This window comes from Delphinus delphis, chromosome 16, assembly GCF_949987515.2.
Source record: "Delphinus delphis chromosome 16, mDelDel1.2, whole genome shotgun sequence".
Lineage (NCBI taxonomy): Eukaryota > Metazoa > Chordata > Mammalia > Artiodactyla > Delphinidae > Delphinus > Delphinus delphis.
In genome coordinates, this window is record NC_082698.1 from 24,388,648 (window position 1) to 24,408,484 (window position 19,837).

A 19,837-nucleotide genomic window follows, 5' to 3' on the forward strand; every position below is an offset into this window, starting at 1 on the left:
AACTAGAGAAAGCCTGTGCACAGCAAGAAAGACCCAATGCAGCCAAAAATAAATAAATAAAAATTAAAAAAAAAAAAAGGAATGAAGTACACGATACAACATGGTTGTAGCTTGAAGACATTATTCTGAGTGAAAGATGCCAGACATAAAGTCACATATTATATGATTCCAGTTATATAAATATGCAGAATGGTCAAATCCACAGAAACAGAAACCAGATTCATAATTTCCAAGGGTGGGAGGAGGGGAAAGTGGGGAGTGACCACCTCACAGGTACTCACAGGTACAGGGTTTCCTTTTGGGGTGATGGAAATATTGTGGAACTAGACTCATGATGTTTGCACAACACTGTGAATGTACTAAATGTCACTAATGGCAAATTTTGTTTTGTATGTATTTTACAACAGTAAAAAAGAATTAACCTGTTTTTTTAAAAAACATAGATGTTCCAACTCCAGAGACTCTGGTTCAGTGGAGCTGTTATGCACCTAAATTTTTTTAAAAAGCTGCCCTGCTGGTTTCTGATGCTATAATGGAAATGCCTTGGGTTGGCTGCCCAAGGAGCCAGGTTGTTCCTCTGAAACACAGAGTTAATAGAGTGCAACTCTGGCAGCCATGCTCATGATGGAGCAGAGCTTGTCTGCTTCTCTAGCCACAGCTGAATGGATCCAGTGACTTTTGAAATAGGGCCTCCAGATTTTTGTAACTCAGTAGAAGATGTAAACTTGAGAGCTGCTGGTGATAGCTTTTTTCTGCCATATGGACAGGGAAACAGAGAGAGACGATCCTCACTAAAAGACAGAAATGAAGCAAAAACTCAGCTGGAAGTCTAGTGGTGGAAGTAGAGAGCTTTCTGTGCATCCCAAGAGTGTTAGGCCAGGTTCCTATCTGTTCCTGAGGCCCAGCTGTATCCTTGGGTTCCATGAGGTGCCTCATAATTCCTTCACAAATCTCTAACCAATACAGACCTTCAGCCAGGTCTGAAAACCACTGGCATAAACAGGTTAAAAAAAAATGAACATTAAACCTTGGTCGGATGACAATGTAGAAAATGGAAAAGGTCAACTTTACTTTCAAGTATTGAATTAAACATTTGCTCTATGAAAGATAAAGCCACTTCAACATGACACTGAAAGAACCAAATATATTAACATTGCCGCCTGTCAAAACTATGTCACTCACTCACTCAATGGTGGCATTTCAAGTCAGTGGGGAAAGAATGTATTATCAGTAAAGGCTGACTGCATACCTGCAGAGGGGCAGGTGCTGTGCCAGGCATTAAGGATGCAACGGCCCGGGAAAAAAAAAAGTTAAAAAAGTACCCTGCCCTAAAGAAGGAGTTGACGTAGTCAGATCAAACAAAATAAGTATAAAATTAATGTGTTAGGTGTCCTATTGTGGCAGAAAACCTATAGGTTGTTTATCAGAATATATAAAATATAAATGGATTAAATATTGTATGTGTTACAAATAAATTTAAAAATCTAAATCCAACATTATTTACATATATAAATTTATAGAATAAAGAAACAGTTACTAGGATCATGCAAAAAAAATTGATGACTTTCTTAAGGAGTGCTCAGCATGTAAAGATATCTAATCTTATACTATTTCCTGAGATTCCCTAAATAGTCTACTTTAAGCTAGAGAGTAATCTATTCAATACTTTGTTAACATTTATTCAATTCTGGGAAACTTAAAGAAGTAATAAAAATTCGGAATGAACAAATATAGGCTGTATCTACTTTGATGAGATGAAGCTATCTTGGCCAAAAGCCATCAGGCTGTCTGCTCTGGAAGCAGCCTGCCCACTCTACACCTGGCCCATCGCTTTTTCCTCCCTGGAGGAAATCCTTGAGCAGGAATGTTTACCCTAAATCCTTGAAAGTAGTTAATCTCCTAAGAGTGACTGTCAATCAAAGGAATCCTCTGGAAGGGGCAAGGAGGGGAAAGGGGGAGTGGTCTGCCTTGAATGGAGGATTTCCAGGCCTCAAGCTCCCCCAACCCCTCCCTCAGCTTTGGACCATATTGAGCTCAAAGACTAGGAGAAATAAGGGCCAAAGACAGAAACGAAAACCTACAACACTCCTGAAAAGATGGTGGAAAGGTCAGAGACTCTTTACATGGCCAACCAGCCATCCTTCAAACACCTAGAAGTTAAATTTTATTAGCACTCACTTGTATTTTCTGGATTAGCACAAGTTGCAGATTATAGATATTAAAATCAGAAATTTTGGACTTCCCTGGTGATGCAGTGGTTAAGAATCCACCTGCCAATGCAGGGGACACAAGTTCGAGCCCTGGTCCAGGAAAATCCCACATGCCGCGGAGCAACTAAGCCCGTGCGCCACAACTACTGAGCCTGTACTCTAGAGCCTGCGAGCCACGACTACTGAGCCTACGTGCCACAACTACTGAAGCCCGTGTGCCTAGAGCCTGTGCTCCGCAACAAGAGAAGCCACCGCAATGAGAAGCCCGCGCACCGCAACCAAGAGCAGCCCCCCACTCGCCGCAACTAGAGAAAAGCCCGCGCGCAGCAACGAAGACCCAACGCAGCCAAAAATCAAGCAATAAATAAATTTATTAAAATCAGAAATTCTGATCAACTGCTAAGATGCCAAATAACACACCAGCAATAAAAACAGAAACCACAAGACACCCTGAAATCCCCTGCTGGTTTATATGATAATTCTCCGAAGTCCCTTTGTGCTCATAGGTGATAATGCGGTTTCAATTCACAGCCAGTGAATGGTGGAATGTGGATAGCTGCTTAGAGGAAAATTGAGCACTATTATTAATTCTAATCTACTTTTGTTTGCCTCAGAGTTTTCTCTCCCCTGCAACCAGTTATAGGCAGATATTATAGCACTAAAGAAAGACATTTATTTACCAGTGTTAGTGTAACAAACTCACCTTATTCAATAGGTCCCTTTCTCTCAGAAGCTCATCCACTGCTTTCTTATCAAGTTCTGCTTGTTTCTTGGAAGCCTCCACCTCTACATCACCAGGGAGAAAAACAATAATAAATATAAAGAAAACCTAAGAAAGAATCTGCCAAAGCCAAAGTGACATAAAACTGCTTTATAGGGGCTTCCCTGGTGGCGCAGTGGCTGAGGGTCTGCCTGCCGATGCAGGGGACACGGGTTCGTGCCTCTGTAGCTATAAAACTACTTTTCGTTGAGTGTTCCGTGATCTTCATTATAACTCAGTGAGGTAGGTCTTCCTGTCCCTGAGGCTTAAAGGCCTGTATGCCAAGGGTGCACAGCCAAGAGGTAGCAGGGCTGAGACTGGGAGTTTGGTCTCTCTGACTTCAAAAAGTCCTTGCTTTTTAAATCTTTTTTATTATACAAGTAATTAGAAATACAGGAAGAAATTGGAAATAAAAATAAACAGAAGGGAAAATTTTCTAAATCAGAATCTACTTAGGATTTTGATATGTCTCTTTTCTGACTTTTTCCTATGCAAATATACATGTGTATATAAATATGAATATTTATACACCACATACACCAAGAGGGAATCATACCACACATACAGTTTTGTAACTTGTTTTATAATTAACAAACATAAAATAAATACCTCTCTATATTATAAATGTATATCTACATCAGAATTTCTAATGACTTCATATTTCACTGTATAAAAATGTATAATTTATTTAGCCAATCCCCATCTTAACATTTAAGTTGCTTCTTCTTTTTTAATTTTTTTGCAATTATAAGCAATAATCCTATGAAAGTTCCTGTTCATTTGTTCCTCTAGGAGAGGAAGTGCTGGATCAAAAGTGATTTTCTTTTTAAAAACATTTCTCCCCTACTGCCGAATTCTCTCCAAAAATTAATAGCAGTTTAAATCCACACCCAAACCACCACTGTTATTATCACTCTCTTTGATCTTTGACAACCTGATAGATTTTTCTAAACCAGTATGTCCATATTTAATTTACATTTCTTTGATTAGTAGTGAAGTAGACTACTTTTCCTGTTTAATAATCATTTATTTGTTTTTCTGTTTTTCAAATTGCCCACACTGGCTCTTTGCTCATTTTTCTCATGAATTGTTTACCTTTTTATGAATTTGTAAGAGCTCCTTATATATAATAAGGATACTAACTCTTTGGCAATATTTTAGACAATTTGCCTTCATATATAGTCTTTTGCTGCTAAAAAAAAAAAATTACCTTTAATTTCATTAAATCTCTGCATTTTGGCTTTATTGTTCCTACATTTGACCTTAACTTTTTTCCCAAAAAGTAGTTTATTGTCATACTACCATTTTCTTAATAATCCATACTGCACACTGGTATGAAATGACACCTTTATCTTAGATGATAACCGTGGGTCTTTTTGTGGCCTTTCTGATCTCCATTGATCTGTTTATTCAGGCATTTTCACTAAACTATTTGATTACTGAAGTGTTATAATACATTTAAACACCTGGTAAGGCAAATGTTCCCTTCTCACTCTTCTTTTCCAGAATTTTATAGCTATTGTCACAAGTTTATTCTTCTGGAGGAAACTTAGAATCAGTTTTCAAGTCCCAAGCAACATAACTCACTGAAATTTTTTTTGGAAATATTAAACGTGTAGATTAATTTGGACAGATTTATATCTTTATCATATCGAGTTTTCTCATCCAGAAACTTGGTGTATCTGTCCATTTTTCAAGTCTTCTTTTATATCCCTCAAAAGAATTCTGTAGTGTTTTATATATATATGTCTTACAGATATCTTGGTAACTTTATGCATAGATATTTTATTACTTTAGTTGCTATTGTGAAAGGGGGTTTTCCATCATATATTGTAACTGGTTCTTTGTAGGAAAGAAAGCTATTGATATCCATATATTTATTTTATAACCTGCACCCTGTTGAACTCTTGTTAGTTCTGGCAATTTTTCAGTTCATTTCTTGGATTTTGTGGTAGGAAATCATGCTCCTAACCATTATGTCACTCTTTGATAGGGCACAACAAAAGGAAGTGCTCCGTAAGAAGAAATAATGATGTTAACGATATCTGTAAAATAACCAGAAGAGAAAGCACGATGACTTCTGTAAACATGATTTAGGGATGAAGGATTGGGTTCAATACTTAATGGATAAAACTTTTTTTCAAAGCTTAGAACTATCACCAGCAAAAATACAGAAATTTTAATATGGAGTGTTTTCTGAAATTCACTAAGCCAGTTACAAAACATGCTCTACTAGTTCTATTTTTTTTTCATATCTGTCATTGAAGACATTAGATTGTAAACTCATGCTAGACTGTAAGCATCCTGAGGGCAGGAACCTCCATGCACCCAATGCCTAGCATAATGCCTGCACATAGTGTGTACTCAATTTATTGAATGAATAAATAAATGGAGAAATTATCAATATCAGCTGCAACTGTGCCTCAGTAAAAGATTATTTCCGATGTCTTAGGAGGAAAAATATCTGCACTTCTCAAAGACGTGACAAATATTTCTAATAATCTTATCTAGACATTTAGATTTTACTTAACTTTTAGGGAGGCACTGTACATTTTTATGCTTCTATGTATGTTATCTCAGTCAGTAATTTACAGCTGAGGTCAATGAGGTGTTCCTACCCCACATTTTCTGGTGCAGTCAGAATTCAAACCCTGATCCTCTGTCTCCAAGTCTCTGAGCTGTTTCTACCACACCATATTTCACTAACATATCCTATTTTTAATTATATTCTTTTTCAGAATGAGATAGTATTCTCTTACTACTTTTATAAGTGGTAATATATCTGGATAACAATAGATGACTTTTTTTTTTTTTTGGTCGCACTGCACGGCATGCATCCCCGACCAGGGATCGAACCCACACCCCCTGCAGTGGATGCACAGAGTCTTAACCACTGGACCACCAGGAAAGTCCCAATAGATGACATTTAGTAAGCACTCACTGTGTGCTAGGCACTGTCCCAAGAGCTTTCTATATGTTAGCCATTTCATCCCCAACAGCTAAATGTGATAGAGGTGGGATCTGAACCCAGGTAGATTTGACTCGAGAGTTTGTATCCTTAATGATGTTTCTGTACTACACAGCCTCCTGTGGCACTTAAATCTTCCCTTCACAGGTCAATGTGATAGTTGGCTAAAACAAGTGTTTCCCATATGGTAAAGTACTAACAGAGGAAAGGAGTTAGAAGCCATTAATTTTTGTCTCACTGATTCTGGGTATACTATTGTCTCAAATACTGCTCATGCGGAATATTCATTTGAATTTATCCCGCATCTTCGGTGAAAAAAGAAGACTGAAGGAAAAGACATGTAGAACCCAGACCTAAGATTATAGATGCTATTTACTCCATTGACAAATACTGAAAAATACTTTGGGCTCAGTATAACCTGTTGAAGAGTTTTTTAAGGTAAGAAAGTTCAAGGTATTCAAAACCATGTCTCCTCCATATTATCTACTTACCGTTTTGAATGTTATTTTACTGAATTCATTTGGCATGGTTTGTGTTTGCATGCATGGAGTTGCCAGATGACATTGGTTACCAATGAAACGCTCATAAACTAATAAAACAAAGCACAAAATGATTCTTGGCTTACCTCTCTCTAATCCCAAGATCTGATTTTTCAGGGTTTCCTTGTGCTGTTCCACTTCTCCCTTTTGACTTTCAATCTGGTGCAATTTCTTATGGATTTGTTCTCTGATTTTGTTGAGCTTCCCAATCTCAAGGCGCAACTGATGGACTTCTTCCTCTTTGGCCTATGATTATTGAGAGAGGATTAACCACGGACACTCAGTCAATAAAGAGCTGGTGACTGGATGATGGTAAACTCACAACCAATAAAAGGACACTGTTCCTATGTCAGTGTAAAGCTGTTCTGTGGGATTAAATCAAAACACACAGTTTGGTTTTTGAGAGAAACTGAAAAAGTCTATATAAGCCATAATAAAATATATGGCTATATGAGCTAAAAACAATGAAAAGACTGATTAAACCTGATACCTCAAGATACCATGGAATTGTTGAATCAAACAAGATAAGAACGCTGAGTTGTATCATAAATGTGTGAAATTTGTGTACAAATGCTGTAGTGATTAGCAACTTTCATAGACTCACAAAGTGATCTCTCTTAGAGGTTATTAACATGCTATAAAATATTGAGTCTTTCGGATCCACATGTCCACTGTAGTGCAATTACATAACGTTAGAAAAGGGGCCCTCCTTCCTCAGAGTATGTTAGTCAATGACTGTATATATGGACAGGTGGACAGGGTAGCATTAATAAGCAAGTCTACACGATGTCAAAAGGTATCAAAACAGCAATTCCAGCAAAGTAAAGCACCAGATTTTTGTCTATGGATTTCAAGTTTTATGAATTTTTTTTAAATTCATTTTTAAAAAAATGTGCCATTCTTAGAAATGACTGGGAAAGCAACTAGTGATCCTACTGCAAATAAAGAGTAGCAATTATTCCTAGTTCTTGACAATGAAGAGGCTTCACTTAGCTGGGCACGTTATCCTCAGATCACTGCTAGAAGCAGAATCCCATAGGTTTAGGATCTGATAACAAAAATATTCCATCTTTCAAGGTGCCCCATGCATGTCATCAAAGGAGAGAATTATTGGCATAAGTATTTTTCCTTTAATTTCACCTTAGGGGCTAATACATTATTTTGCCTTCAGTAGTCGTTTCATTTCTGCTTTAACTTGGAGCATTCTCATAAAGAACGGTTTTGAGTCAAACATTTCTGGACTGTTTAAATGTTCCTCAGCCTCAGATCCTACCAGGTCCAAATTAGTTCATCTAAGGCCCCTTTCAATTAAAACAATAAGATGTTCTAATTCAGTAGTTATTAATCCAGACCCCATGGTTAGAAAAATTAATCCAGACCCCATGGTTAGACTTCAGAAAAATCCTGTAAACCTCTAAGACTGCACGCAAAACAAGACACAAGACGTGCAAATAAGTGTGCGTGCGTGTGTATGAGCACACACACACACGCTTTCATCAGATTCTCAAAAGGTGCTGTGATGCAAAAACTGTTAAGATTTACTACTCGAATCAATGTATTTTCCTGATTAGTCACTCATTTTATGTCCAGTATTCTAACATGACTAGAGTAGGGCTTATGGATTTTTCAGAATTGGTGATAAACATAAAGCCGCGCTGCTAAGCATGTAGGCAGACAATATGTATCCAAGTATAAAACGGTTATCCAAACTTAATTTGCAAGCACTCTTTAATCAGGGCAGGGAGAATAGGAGACCTATCTTGAAATTTACATTGGACAGAAGTGAAAATCATGATTCTGCAGTCCTAAGCGTAGATATCAAATAGTACCAGTCCGTCCCCCACCCCTCTCACTCCATACAAGTAGTGAAATACAATCTCACTTCTTTGCCACTCACATGTGTAAATGGTTTCTAGCTCTGGGCAACTGGTTACTTGCAAGGTTAAATTACAGAGGTGAACATCTGAGCTCACTTTGGAAAGTATTTGCATAGTCATATGATTAATAATCAGCTTAGCAATGTTATAAGAATGGAAGTTATCAAACTGCTTCCGGGCATAAAGCAATCACTGTAGGTTTACACCTGCCTCTGAAGGACCCAGGCTAATCCACGTTATCCAACCAAAGGCTAGAACAGCATCAGCCAATTCATATTAATAGGGAATGAAGGAGGACATGCTAGGGAACAGATATGTCACTTGGTGTTTACTTTGAGCTCCAACGCCTTCTGCTGGTTTTCCTGGGATAGCTGCTCACAGATCAAACTATGCTGTTCGTTTTCTTGCTGAAGTTTAGCATTTCTCATCTGAAACTGCTCCAGCTCCTTTGCAGCTCTCTCATTCAGTATCTGAAAGATGCAGAACGAGCTGGTTAACGCTTTTGAATCTGATTACAGTAGCTGCACATCCACGCAGGAGGCCATGCAGACCTCCTGGGACAAGCACGGCAACCACACTTCTTTTGTCTTCGCAGAAATTGTTCTTTCTCCCCAGTGAAAGCATGAAGGCACTCAAATATGATGAATGTTAAATGGCTGGGGGAAATGATGCCTTCTAATGAATAACACAGAGAACATATTTTTTTTTCTGGGCACCTTGGGAAGTCTTGTTCACAGGTGGTGGATAAATATTTTAATGCCTGTTTGCCATTTGGCAGGCTTAGCGTACACAACAATTGCTATAATCATTGCAAATGAGCTAGAGATCCAAACGAGCTTTATCGGCTGTGGGGCTCAGAAGCTATATCTTCAGAAGCAAATCCTGCATTAGCATGCCTACAACATTTTCATGAACAGAACCATTCACTAACACCAACACAAAACAATTCCCCTTCATCCAACTTAAGTCAAAACTGTGGAGTAGTAGTGGAATGATTTCTACCTCCCTGACTTCAGCGTCAGTTGGATTTTCCCCTTCCCAACTTGACTATTCAGAGAAGACAAGGTTTTATAAAAACAGAGGATTATATTTTGGGAAGTCATTTCTATTGGGAAAATATTAGGGAGATGGAGGGATATCAAAAAAAAGAGAGAAGATGGCTTAGAAGACACTTACTCCAATATATAACTTCCACTCAAGCAAAAGTTAAACACAGAAAGAATCTATCCAACTTCCCATCAATAGGGACTAAATGAAATTTTCCATGGGTTCTGGATGTTGCTAAACAAAGTACTATAGTTTTAACGTGATAACCAAAAACCTCTCAAATTTCAGGCTCAAAGAAAGCCACATGTTTTTTTCATGTATGTTGCACACTGCATATTATCTATTTGATTTCTGGCTTTATATAAAATTAATAAAGCAATTGACAAATGTGTTCTACTATCTAATTTTTTAAGTAGAAAAATGATGTATGGCTTAAAAATACTTTGGAAACTTCCTAAGAGAACATGTTTTCAAGAAATGACTTTTTTCAATTAGATGAAATGGTTCTTCTTTAAGAAATTAGAAAAGACAGACTAGCATTTGTGTTACCTTAAACTGTTATTACAGAGGAAATGTTTTTTAAATATTTAAAACGCATAAAGACAGTGTGTGGTTTCCCAAACTTGAAAATTAAACCTGTTAAATATAAATCACGCTATATTCACAGGCTGGAATGCTTAGAGCAATGAGAGTGAATGGTCTTCTGAGCTCTGTCCAATAGAACTTCCTGCAATGAACTAAATGTTCTCTATGTGCACTGTCCAATACGGTATCTATTAGCCCCATGTAGCTATGGAGCACTTGAAATGGTGCTGGTGCAATTGAGGGACTGAATTTTTAATTTTATTTAATTTCAAATAATTTAAATGTAAATAGCTGTATGTGGCTAGTGGCTACCATATTGGATACTGTGGTTCTATAACTATGTGGCAACAACATAAGGGAATCTCAAAAACAGGATATGAGGAGAAAGATATTAGACACAAAAGAGTACATCCTATATAATTTAATTTCTATAAAGTACAAAAGCAGGCAAAACTAACCTCTGCTTAGAATTCAGAAGAGCGCTGACCTCTGGGGAGAGAGTGACTGGGAAGGGGCACAAGGAGTCTCCCGGGGTGCTATTTCTCAGGCTGGGCGCGGGTAACCAAGACGTGTTCAAGGGGAGAAAATTCATCAAGCTGTATACTTGTGACTTATACACTTTTCTATGTGTATGTTACACATCAATAAAAGGATAAAAAGAGATTAACCTGTTGGAGCATGGCAGGAGGGGGCTGGGGGTAGAGTATAGGTAGAGCATATCTACCTATAAGAGCCATTCAAAGACCAAACACAGTACAGTGCTACGTGCTGTGTTACCAACATCCACCAACAACTGCAGTGAAGGGAGTTTGCTGCTTTCCAAAGAAAATTCAAAAATCCCCATTCTTGTCTGGCCAGGCCCCGTGGCGCAGCCCTGCCCAGCCTACCTTCTGTTCCTTCAGCTGCTGCTCCAGCTTCTGAAGCTCCTCCTTGCTCTTCTGCACGTACTGCTGCAGGGCCTTGATTTCTGTCTGCCTGGTGTCCATGTCCGTCTGAATCTGCTTGAGCTCTTTCTCTAGTTTTTCCTTCTTCCGAGTCTCCCGCAAAGCTTCGTTCTGATGTTGCTGGATTTCTTGTTGGAACTACAGGCACGGAAAGGACGATGGGGGTTGGGGTGCGGGAGATGAGCCCCTCAGGACGGGTCTCAACCAGCTGAACTTCTCCCGCTCTCAGATATTTTCAGGGCAATGACTCTGAAGTAGTATTTCTCCTGCAGGAGAGTCATCTTTGAACTTCAATGTTCAAACTTTTCAAGAATATTCTGTATTATTTTTCAGAGCCTTGGCACCAAACAGCCACCCTGAAGGTGGGAACAAATCCACAAAGAAAGGTATAAAGTCCAGTTAAATACTGGAAGCCCAGAATTCTAGGGAAGTCAAACATGGAAAGAATTCATCTAACTCTCCATCAACAGAAACTAAATAAAATGTAGCCAGCTACCCTAAATAGGAAAGTGTATTTTCCATGAGTCCTGGATATTGCTAAACAAAGTACTACAGTTTTATCATGACAGCCAAATTCTATGAAAAGTCCTTCTCCTATCTCATGATCAAAGGAGTCTCCTGTTTTTCTCCTCAAGCCTGCGCTTGTATACCATCTATTTGACTTCTGGCTTTATAGAAAAGTATTCAGAAGGATTCAGCTAGATGACTTCCTTACACAGGAGAAAGGCCAGGGGAACTGCTTTCACCATCCCCAGATGCAGGGCGCCCTGGCTGTCACAGGGGACACCTTCTTGGGCCAGAAATGTAAGCAGTGCCCTATCTTGGTAACTTCTCAGACAGAGAATGACTCAGGTAAAACTGCTCTTGCAAAAACAAACCAGAGAAATAAGCAAAACAATGGATGCTTCATTTGGTGACCGGGCCGGGGGCAAGGGGGGGGTGGGGGGGAGGGAGGGTCATAAATCTGAGAAAGGAACAAGACCGGAAGGGAGCCTGGAGAAGGACAAAACCTCCTCCTAGAAGGTAATGGTCCTTGTCTTGCTCTCCGTGTCAGAGCAGACCTGACTGATGGTCTGCTCGGCCTCTTCCCTGGACCGCTCCATTTCTTGTTGCTGTTCAGTGGTCTGAGCTAAGGCCTCTCGTAATTTCACCACTTCTGAGAAGAGTTGGTCTCGCTCCTTTGTCACTTCTTCTTTGAACTTCAGCAAATCTCGGATACTAAAATAGAAGAACATGGGAGTCAGACGAAATGGCCATCTGCTCAGGGAGCCTTCTTATCATCCACTGAGCTCGTTTTCATGGGAAAGACTTATGGTCAAGGATCAACACTATTCAGGTGTGAAAGAGAAAGATCTTTATGCCCTGATGTGGGAGCTGTTTCTGAGGGTTTTTTGTTGTTTTTTTTTGTTGTTTTTTTTGCGGTACGCAGGCCTCTCACTGTTGTGGCCTCTCCTGTTGCGGAGCACAGGCTCCGGACGTGCAGGCTCAGCGGCCATGGCTCACGGGCCCAGCCGCTCCGCGGCATGTGGGATCTTCCCGGACCGGGGCACGAACCCGCGTCCCCTGCATCGGCAGGCGGACTCCCAACCACTGCGCCACCAGGGAAGCCCTGTTTCTGAGTTTTTAACTGAAAAAGAGGATGTTCCAATAATAATATGCATAATATGACCCCTTTTCTTATTTTTAAGCAATTACAGTCTTTGTGTGTGTGTGTGTGTGTGTGTGTGTGTGTGTGTGTGTGTGTGTACGTACTATAGGCATTTTTATAGAAGTCCAGAAAAATAGGCATCAAATTGATAACTGGTTATCTCTGAGGAGTGAAATTTAGGTTGGAAGAGTTGGGGGGGCTGATTTCTACTCCTTGCTTTCCACACCCCTGTAGTATTCATTCTGAAAGTAGAAAAACTATGTCTGATAAGACCTGTGCAGCAGAATTCATCTAGAACAAGGCAGCTACTTTAGAGCTGAGAAAGCAGAGAACTTGCATTTGAGACACTTGCACCTGACAGACATCAAATGACTGATGGAAACACAGTAATTCGATAATATGTATCGACCAACACTTTTGATGTAATTGTTTAATTAAGAACCTTCAAAACCGCAAACTCTTCTCCATAAACAAGACCTTAAATTCTAAGGTTACTGTAAAGACAGACAGCTACACCTAAGCGCACTGCTGAAGATAAAATTCTGAGTTGGATTGTTTCATCAGTTCTCCTCCTCATGTTCTGATTTTCATTAAAACTCCTCCTAACCAAATCAGTTCCCTCACGATGCTCTTCAACAGTTGTTCTTCAATAGTTGCTCTGATTGTGCATGACTTCTTTTAATAAGAAAATAGAGTCCATTATTATGAACACCACATCTACTGTTTATTTTACCTATTCAACATTTGATAAACGTATCTAGAAAGTACAAGAAATCTAGACAGCAGGTAGATTTAGTTAAGGATGCCTAAGGAAGTGTATGCTCATTCCTGGCTCATTAATTTATGCAAGGTTTTGCATGCCCTACAGAGTGCTAGATTCCTGGAGGAAAGGTAAAGATAGATGTCTTCCCTCAAGGAGTTTACAGCTTAATGGGCAGAGAAGCTCAAATAATTTCAGTACCATGTGATCAGTGCCATACTTGAGGGAGATGTTGGGTCCTATGGAAACAGGGAACACAATGACTCTTCTGCCTGGTCACTGGGTCTGAGGCTTGGGAGGAGTTTGGAACAGAGATGCTGACGGTGATAAAGTTAAGATGGTGTTTAAGATAGGTCTTGAAGGATGAATAGTTGTTTACTGAGTGGAGAGGGAAGAAAAAGGATCCCTGGCATAGAAAACAGTATGTCCAAAGACATAGAGGCATGAGCAAGCATGGTGCTGCTGGGCGTGAGTCTAGCAAGGCTGACTGGGGCAGATCTACAAAGGGCTCTGTAAGACACGTTCAAGACTTTGGGCTTTATCCTTAGGAAACGGGTAGCTGTCGAAGGTGCATATGCTGGAGATGGAAGCATGTAGCTACATGTTTTAGAAGAATAAGTCTGGTATGGAAGATGGTAAAGAGGGGAGATGTCTCCTCAAAGGCAGGGAGAACAGTTAGGAGTCTACTGCCAAATCCAGCAGAGAACAGGGGAGCCGCTGCTGACAGGAGGAGGGGAAGAATGAAGTGATGTTTAGAAGACTGAGTCAACAAGACGAAACGTTAAGGGATGAAGGAGTAACAAGTGTGAAGAGCAACTGTTTTCTGGCCTAGAATCTGAGGTGGTAGGAAGGACAGTGATATGGCTAATCATGGGGCAGGGGGTGTATGGGAGGGGCTGGGAATCTGGGTAGAAAGTCAGCCATTCCACACAAGTTTGAGAGAAATAAAGTTAAAATCTTTACTCATTTTAAAACTGTAGCACTGATTTTATAGAGCCAGAAGTTTGATATAACCATGAATTAGAAGCTCTTGGGCATGGAGAAAGGGAGTATTAAAAAGAAAAAAATGGCAATAGATAGAAAGCTGTCTCTGGGAACCCAACAAAGTAGAGTCTTGTATTCACAAAAACATTCAAGATGGTACCGGCAAGTCCCAGGCTGTCTGTTGAAGAAGGAGGCCTCTGCAAAAGCAAGTTCAACATGAATCAAGACGGCTATGACCTACTTGCTATCCTGGTCCATGGAGAGTCCAGACCCTTGCTCGACTAGTTTGCTTAGGTTCACTATTTCCTCTTTCAGGGCAAGAATCGTCTCCTTTGCCTTCTGCTCTTTGTCATAGGCTGAGTCCACCATCTTCCAAGCCTTTTCGATTTCCTAGGTGGGTCATGGGATATCAGTGAGAAAAACCAAACTAGGTTCCAGATGCAAGCTAAATTGAATAAATAGAATAATAAAACAACTACATTATAGAAGCTATTTATGGGGAAAGAAGATTACATGTTATACACTATGTATTAAATGTATATTGATTTACTGCATTGTTCAACATGAGTTAGTCAATACTGAAAAGCAGTTTTAAAGGGGATACTGGCAAAGGATATTTTCTCTTGTGTAGGTAAATGTGGCCACAGGGCTGCTACATACTACAGGGGCTGCTATAACTAATGGTATTATTTCTAGTAAAGATGTTAAGATAGGTTTACAAAATTGAAAATGAAAGCTTATGTGCTTTCCAAGTCCAGATATTTTATAGGAAAAAAAAAAAAGCTTTATCACATAAGGAATGGTCTTGGATCCAAGTCCTAAATTTGAAGCTCTTGATAGGTTCCATATTAAAAATATATTTTGCCCTCAGGCCCCAAGTGAGCTCCTGGATGGCAAGGTGAACTTTAGAGCCATCCATAGAAATGAGGTCTTGGCTGTCACCTAATTGTACACAACAGCCTTGATAATTCCCATTTCCAGAAACCCAAGCCCAGGCCTTCTCATCAAATGCTTATAGGGGAAAAACAAAACTATTCTGAATACAAAGTGGAATATTAACAGAAATACTTAAAAGTGAATTACAGCCATTCGAGTACACGGACGAAGGACAGTAAATGTTGCAACAGCCTTGAGTTTTGCCCTGCCACTTAATTTTCTTGCAAATTTTCATCAAGTGCAGTGTGAGTCCTTTTATACAGGTAAGAATCTATATGCTTAAGGTGAAAATATTATTTTATGTTGACAAGGAATAAAATGAGTGGAAGAAATTATTTAATTAAATAAATTCATGCTATTACATTAGAGAGAGAGAGAGAGATGATTCTTGGGTAACTGCAGCACATAATTTAGTGATTCAAAACAAAATGTCAGTTTAAGGGGTATGTTTTTCTGTAGCAACCATATGTACTATTTTTGGCAAAACAAATGAAGGATATTTAAATGAAATATGATTATATGAAATCTTGTCCAAAGCAAATTCACCAATTATATTTTAATCTATTCATGACTTCCATTTCCAGTTTTTTAATTTACAATAAAAAGTGGGGTCTTTTCTCATCATAACATGATTTAAAGCCTTCTTATATTGGTATTTTGCAAGGAGAAGAAGAAAATAACAATAGAGAGAAAAAGACACTAAAAACAGTGGTTCCTAAGAAAACAGGTAAGTTACATTTTGCACTAGTCTTGGAACTTCATTAGAATTGGGGTATGTTTAATTGCATGATATCAAGGGAATTATCTAAAAAAAACTGCGAATTATTTCTCAGCACTAGGGTTTCAATTATAAATTAAAATATCTTAACCTCTTAACACCCTGCAATCTACAAGGAACATTTGTGTTTTACCTTCAAAATAATGCAACACACTTGAGGATGAAAAAATAAAGTGTAAATAAAAGCCATACTTCCTCAATATCCCTCCCAGACTGAATCCCTGTTCTCGCATTATGAGGAAATGGGACGATCAAGGCAGAAGCAAAGGGGCGATAAGAGGAAAGATCATGAAAACTACCATCTGGAAATTCTCAAGGTAACCTCTCCTAAAACACTGGAAAACGTAGAAACATGAAAAGATCTTTTACAAGCTATCATCATAAGATATTTAATTACTTATCTTGGGTCAAACAAGACATACTGATATTCCTAATACTATACTTACTTATGGCCAATTGTTTTTGTGAACACAGTATTTCTTAGAAACCAAGCCAGTAAGGTTCTACCTTATTTTCTGCATTGTGAAATTCACTCAAGCTAATTAAGTTCTTTGAAAATTAACATTATTCCCTAGGCTTAATGAATATATAAATCATGTAAATTTTTACTTAATAACTCTTTTACTACCAGCCTAGAGCTGCCAGTATAATGAAAGGATGATGTTTTAAGTACAGGATGCATTTATGAAAGCTCGCCATTGGTTCCATTTCTAGAAGATCACTGACCTTCTTCAGGGATGTGATGGTGATCTGATCATCCTGAGAGAGCTTCAGGGCAGTGGCGACCTTCGCGGAATTAACCACGATCTCCGCATTCAGCTCTCTGCACTTGGCCATCAAACGCTTTTCATTGTCATAAGACTTTTTCATGACAGCATGAAGCTTCTCATATTCAACCCTAAATCTCTCCAAACTTTTGTCCCCTGTAAGTTCGCTGAGAACCTCCTGAAAATCCCTTTCTATTTCTTCATACGCAGTTTCCTCCAGCACTAGTTTTTCACTCTTTTCCTGTTCAAAAGGGCAAAGACGGGAATGAAGATTGAAATATTTACCCCATCACTATTCAGGAATGACTTATTATTCGTGAATAAAAGACCTCCATACAAGCAAAGATTGAAATATTTACCCCATCACTATTCAGGACTGACTTATTATTCGTGAATAAAAGACCTTCGTACAAGCAAAATAAAAGCCACTGACAAGCAGACGATTTAAAGCTATATGATGGGAAGGCTCCTTGTTCATCCCGATACCTGTATATATGTATACGTAGCACTGGGACAGTAATATTTTCTACCACATAGTGTTAAGGATTAGATTAAATGGGATAATTCATGTTAAACACTTAGCCAAGTGCCCGGCAAACAGCAGGTACTCAATAAATTTCGAGAGCTATTATGATTATTCCAAGCCTGCTTCTTACTGCCCCCAGGACTGCAGATGGAAGCCACGGTATGTTGAGGTCAGACATAATATAGATACCATGAAACCACACTTACAGTGGAACCCATCCAGAACATGGAATATTCTCTTTAAAAATATCCCATCATGTTTACCCCTTAAAAAATTAGCCTAGGTCATCTCCACAGGAATTTTGAAATGTCCCCTGGGCAATGGTCATGGGCCTTCACATTTGCTTTCCATGATTAGCTGGGCAGCAAATTATTTAAAATGTAAGCCCAAACATACAGATGTAATTCAAGCAAGTCTGACTATGACTTAGATGATAACCCAGGACTATATGGTTATATATGAATTCTTATTTCCCTAGTGTTATGGTTGAACTGTGTCACCTAGAAAGATATGTTGAAGTCCTAACCCCCAGTAACTGTGAATGTGACCTTATTTGGAAATAGAGTCATTACATATACAATTAGTTAAGTTAAGGTCATACTGGAGTAGGGTGGGTCCTAATACCATGTGACTGGTGTCTTTATAAAAAGGGGGAAAATTTGTAACTATGTGGTGTGATGGATGTTAACTAAACTTATTGTGGTAATCACTTCGAAATGTACACATATATGTAACTCTCCTGGTGGTCCAGTGGTTAAGACTCCAAGCTCCCAATGCAGGGGGCACAGGTTCAATCCCTGGTCAGGGAATTAAGATCCCACATGCTGCGCAGCCAAAAAAAAAGAAAAAGAGAAAGAGAAATGTATACATATATCAAATCATTACGTCGTACACCTAAAACTAATACAATGTTACATGTCAATTATAACTCAATTAAGAAAGGGTGTAAAAAAAAAAAAAAGGGTGTGGCATTTGGATACAGACACACCCTACCCCCCACACGAGAACTCCATGTGACCAGTGAAGGGAGACATTAGGCTGGTATAGCTGCAAGCCAAGGAAAGCTAAGGGTTGCGGGCTACCACCAAAAGCTAGGAAGAAGCAAGGAAACATTTTACTCAGTCTCAGAGCATGGCTCTGTGGACACCTTGATTTCAGACTTCGTGGCCTCCAGAACTGTGAAATAATAAATTTCTGCTGTTAAGCCATCCAGTTTGTGGCACTATGTTACAGATGCCCTACTTCAAACTACATACAGCACAATAATAATTTAAAAAAGAATGAGTATGGTTAATATATTTACTCAGAAAATATTGATTGAACATCTGCTGTATGTAAGTTGGAATGATGGAGGCTGGAGGAGATATCAAAGTAAGGACTACACGGCCTTTCCATAGGAAATATATACATGAAGAGCTGATGCGGTATGTGGGCAGAAAATGGAAGTATAGAATTTGATACCTGCCATAAAATGGATTCAGAGTTCTACAAGAACCTATAGGAAGACGGAATTACTCCCAGCAGCAAGAATTAAAGCAAATTTCATAAAGGAAGTGGCATTTAAGAAGGCACAAAAGGGAGACTGGAGTTTTCACAGGTAGATGTAAAGAGAAAGGGCATTCCTGTCCCATGGCAAAGCTTCATCAAAGGCTCAGGGACAAGCAGGTATCTAGGATTTGAGATTGATTAAGAAGCTCAAGTTAGCTTAAAGTACAAGAAATATGACAGGGAGAAGGAAGGAGACTAGACAGGGAGTTAGGGACAGACTGGAGGCCTCGAATGGCATTCTAGGGAATACAGAGAGAATTATTCTGGAAGCCACAGGTAATCACTTAGCCTTTTGAGCAAAGAACTGATAAGGTTTGAAAGGTCTTATTTTTGTTTGCAACATTATGCTTTGATATTCTACACTAAAAAGGACTTTAACATAAAAACTCTATTGCTAACACTATTGGTGGGAATGTAAATTGATACAGCCACTATGGAGAACAGTATGGAGGTCACTTAAAAAAACTAAAAATAGAGCTACCATATGATCCAGCAATTCCACTCCTGGGCATATACCTGAAGAAAACCAGAATTTGAAAAGATACATGCACCCCAGTGTTCACTGCAGTACCAATTACAACAGCCAGGACATGCTTCCACAACCTAAATGTCCATGAACAGAGGAATGGATAAACAAGATGTGGTACATATATACAATGGAATACTACTCAGCCATAAAAAAGAATGAAATAATGGCATTTGCAACAACATGGAGGTACCTGGAGATTATCATATTGAGTTAAGTCAGACAGAGAAAGACAAATAGCATATGATAGCACTTACATGTGGAATCTAAAAAAATGGTACAAATGAACCTACTTACAAAACAGAAATAGAGTCACAGATGTAGAAAACAAACTTATGGTTACCAGGGGGGTAAAGAGGGTGAGGAGGGATAAATTGGGAGGTTGGGATTGACATATACACACTACTATATATAAAATAGATAACTAATAAGGA

General features: G+C 38.9%; 1 protein-coding gene across 1 annotated transcript in view; it reads right to left on the reverse strand.

Annotated features, from left to right (window-relative positions):
- The window catches only part of CFAP58 (cilia and flagella associated protein 58), a 107,533-nt gene extending 90,252 nt beyond the window's left edge, over positions 1-17,281 (reverse strand). Inside the window, exons 1-8 of the mRNA XM_060034441.1 lie at positions 17,237-17,281; positions 16,763-17,044; positions 14,564-14,712; positions 11,992-12,148; positions 10,874-11,068; positions 8,687-8,824; positions 6,564-6,723; positions 2,914-2,996 (exon numbers count right to left, since the gene is read on the reverse strand). Of these exons, the coding sequence (XP_059890424.1) occupies positions 2,914-2,996; positions 6,564-6,723; positions 8,687-8,824; positions 10,874-11,068; positions 11,992-12,148; positions 14,564-14,712; positions 16,763-17,044; positions 17,237-17,281 (1,209 nt within the window). The remainder of the gene's footprint in view (positions 1-2,913; positions 2,997-6,563; positions 6,724-8,686; positions 8,825-10,873; positions 11,069-11,991; positions 12,149-14,563; positions 14,713-16,762; positions 17,045-17,236) is intronic.
- Between the last annotated feature and the right edge of the window lie 2,556 nt (positions 17,282-19,837).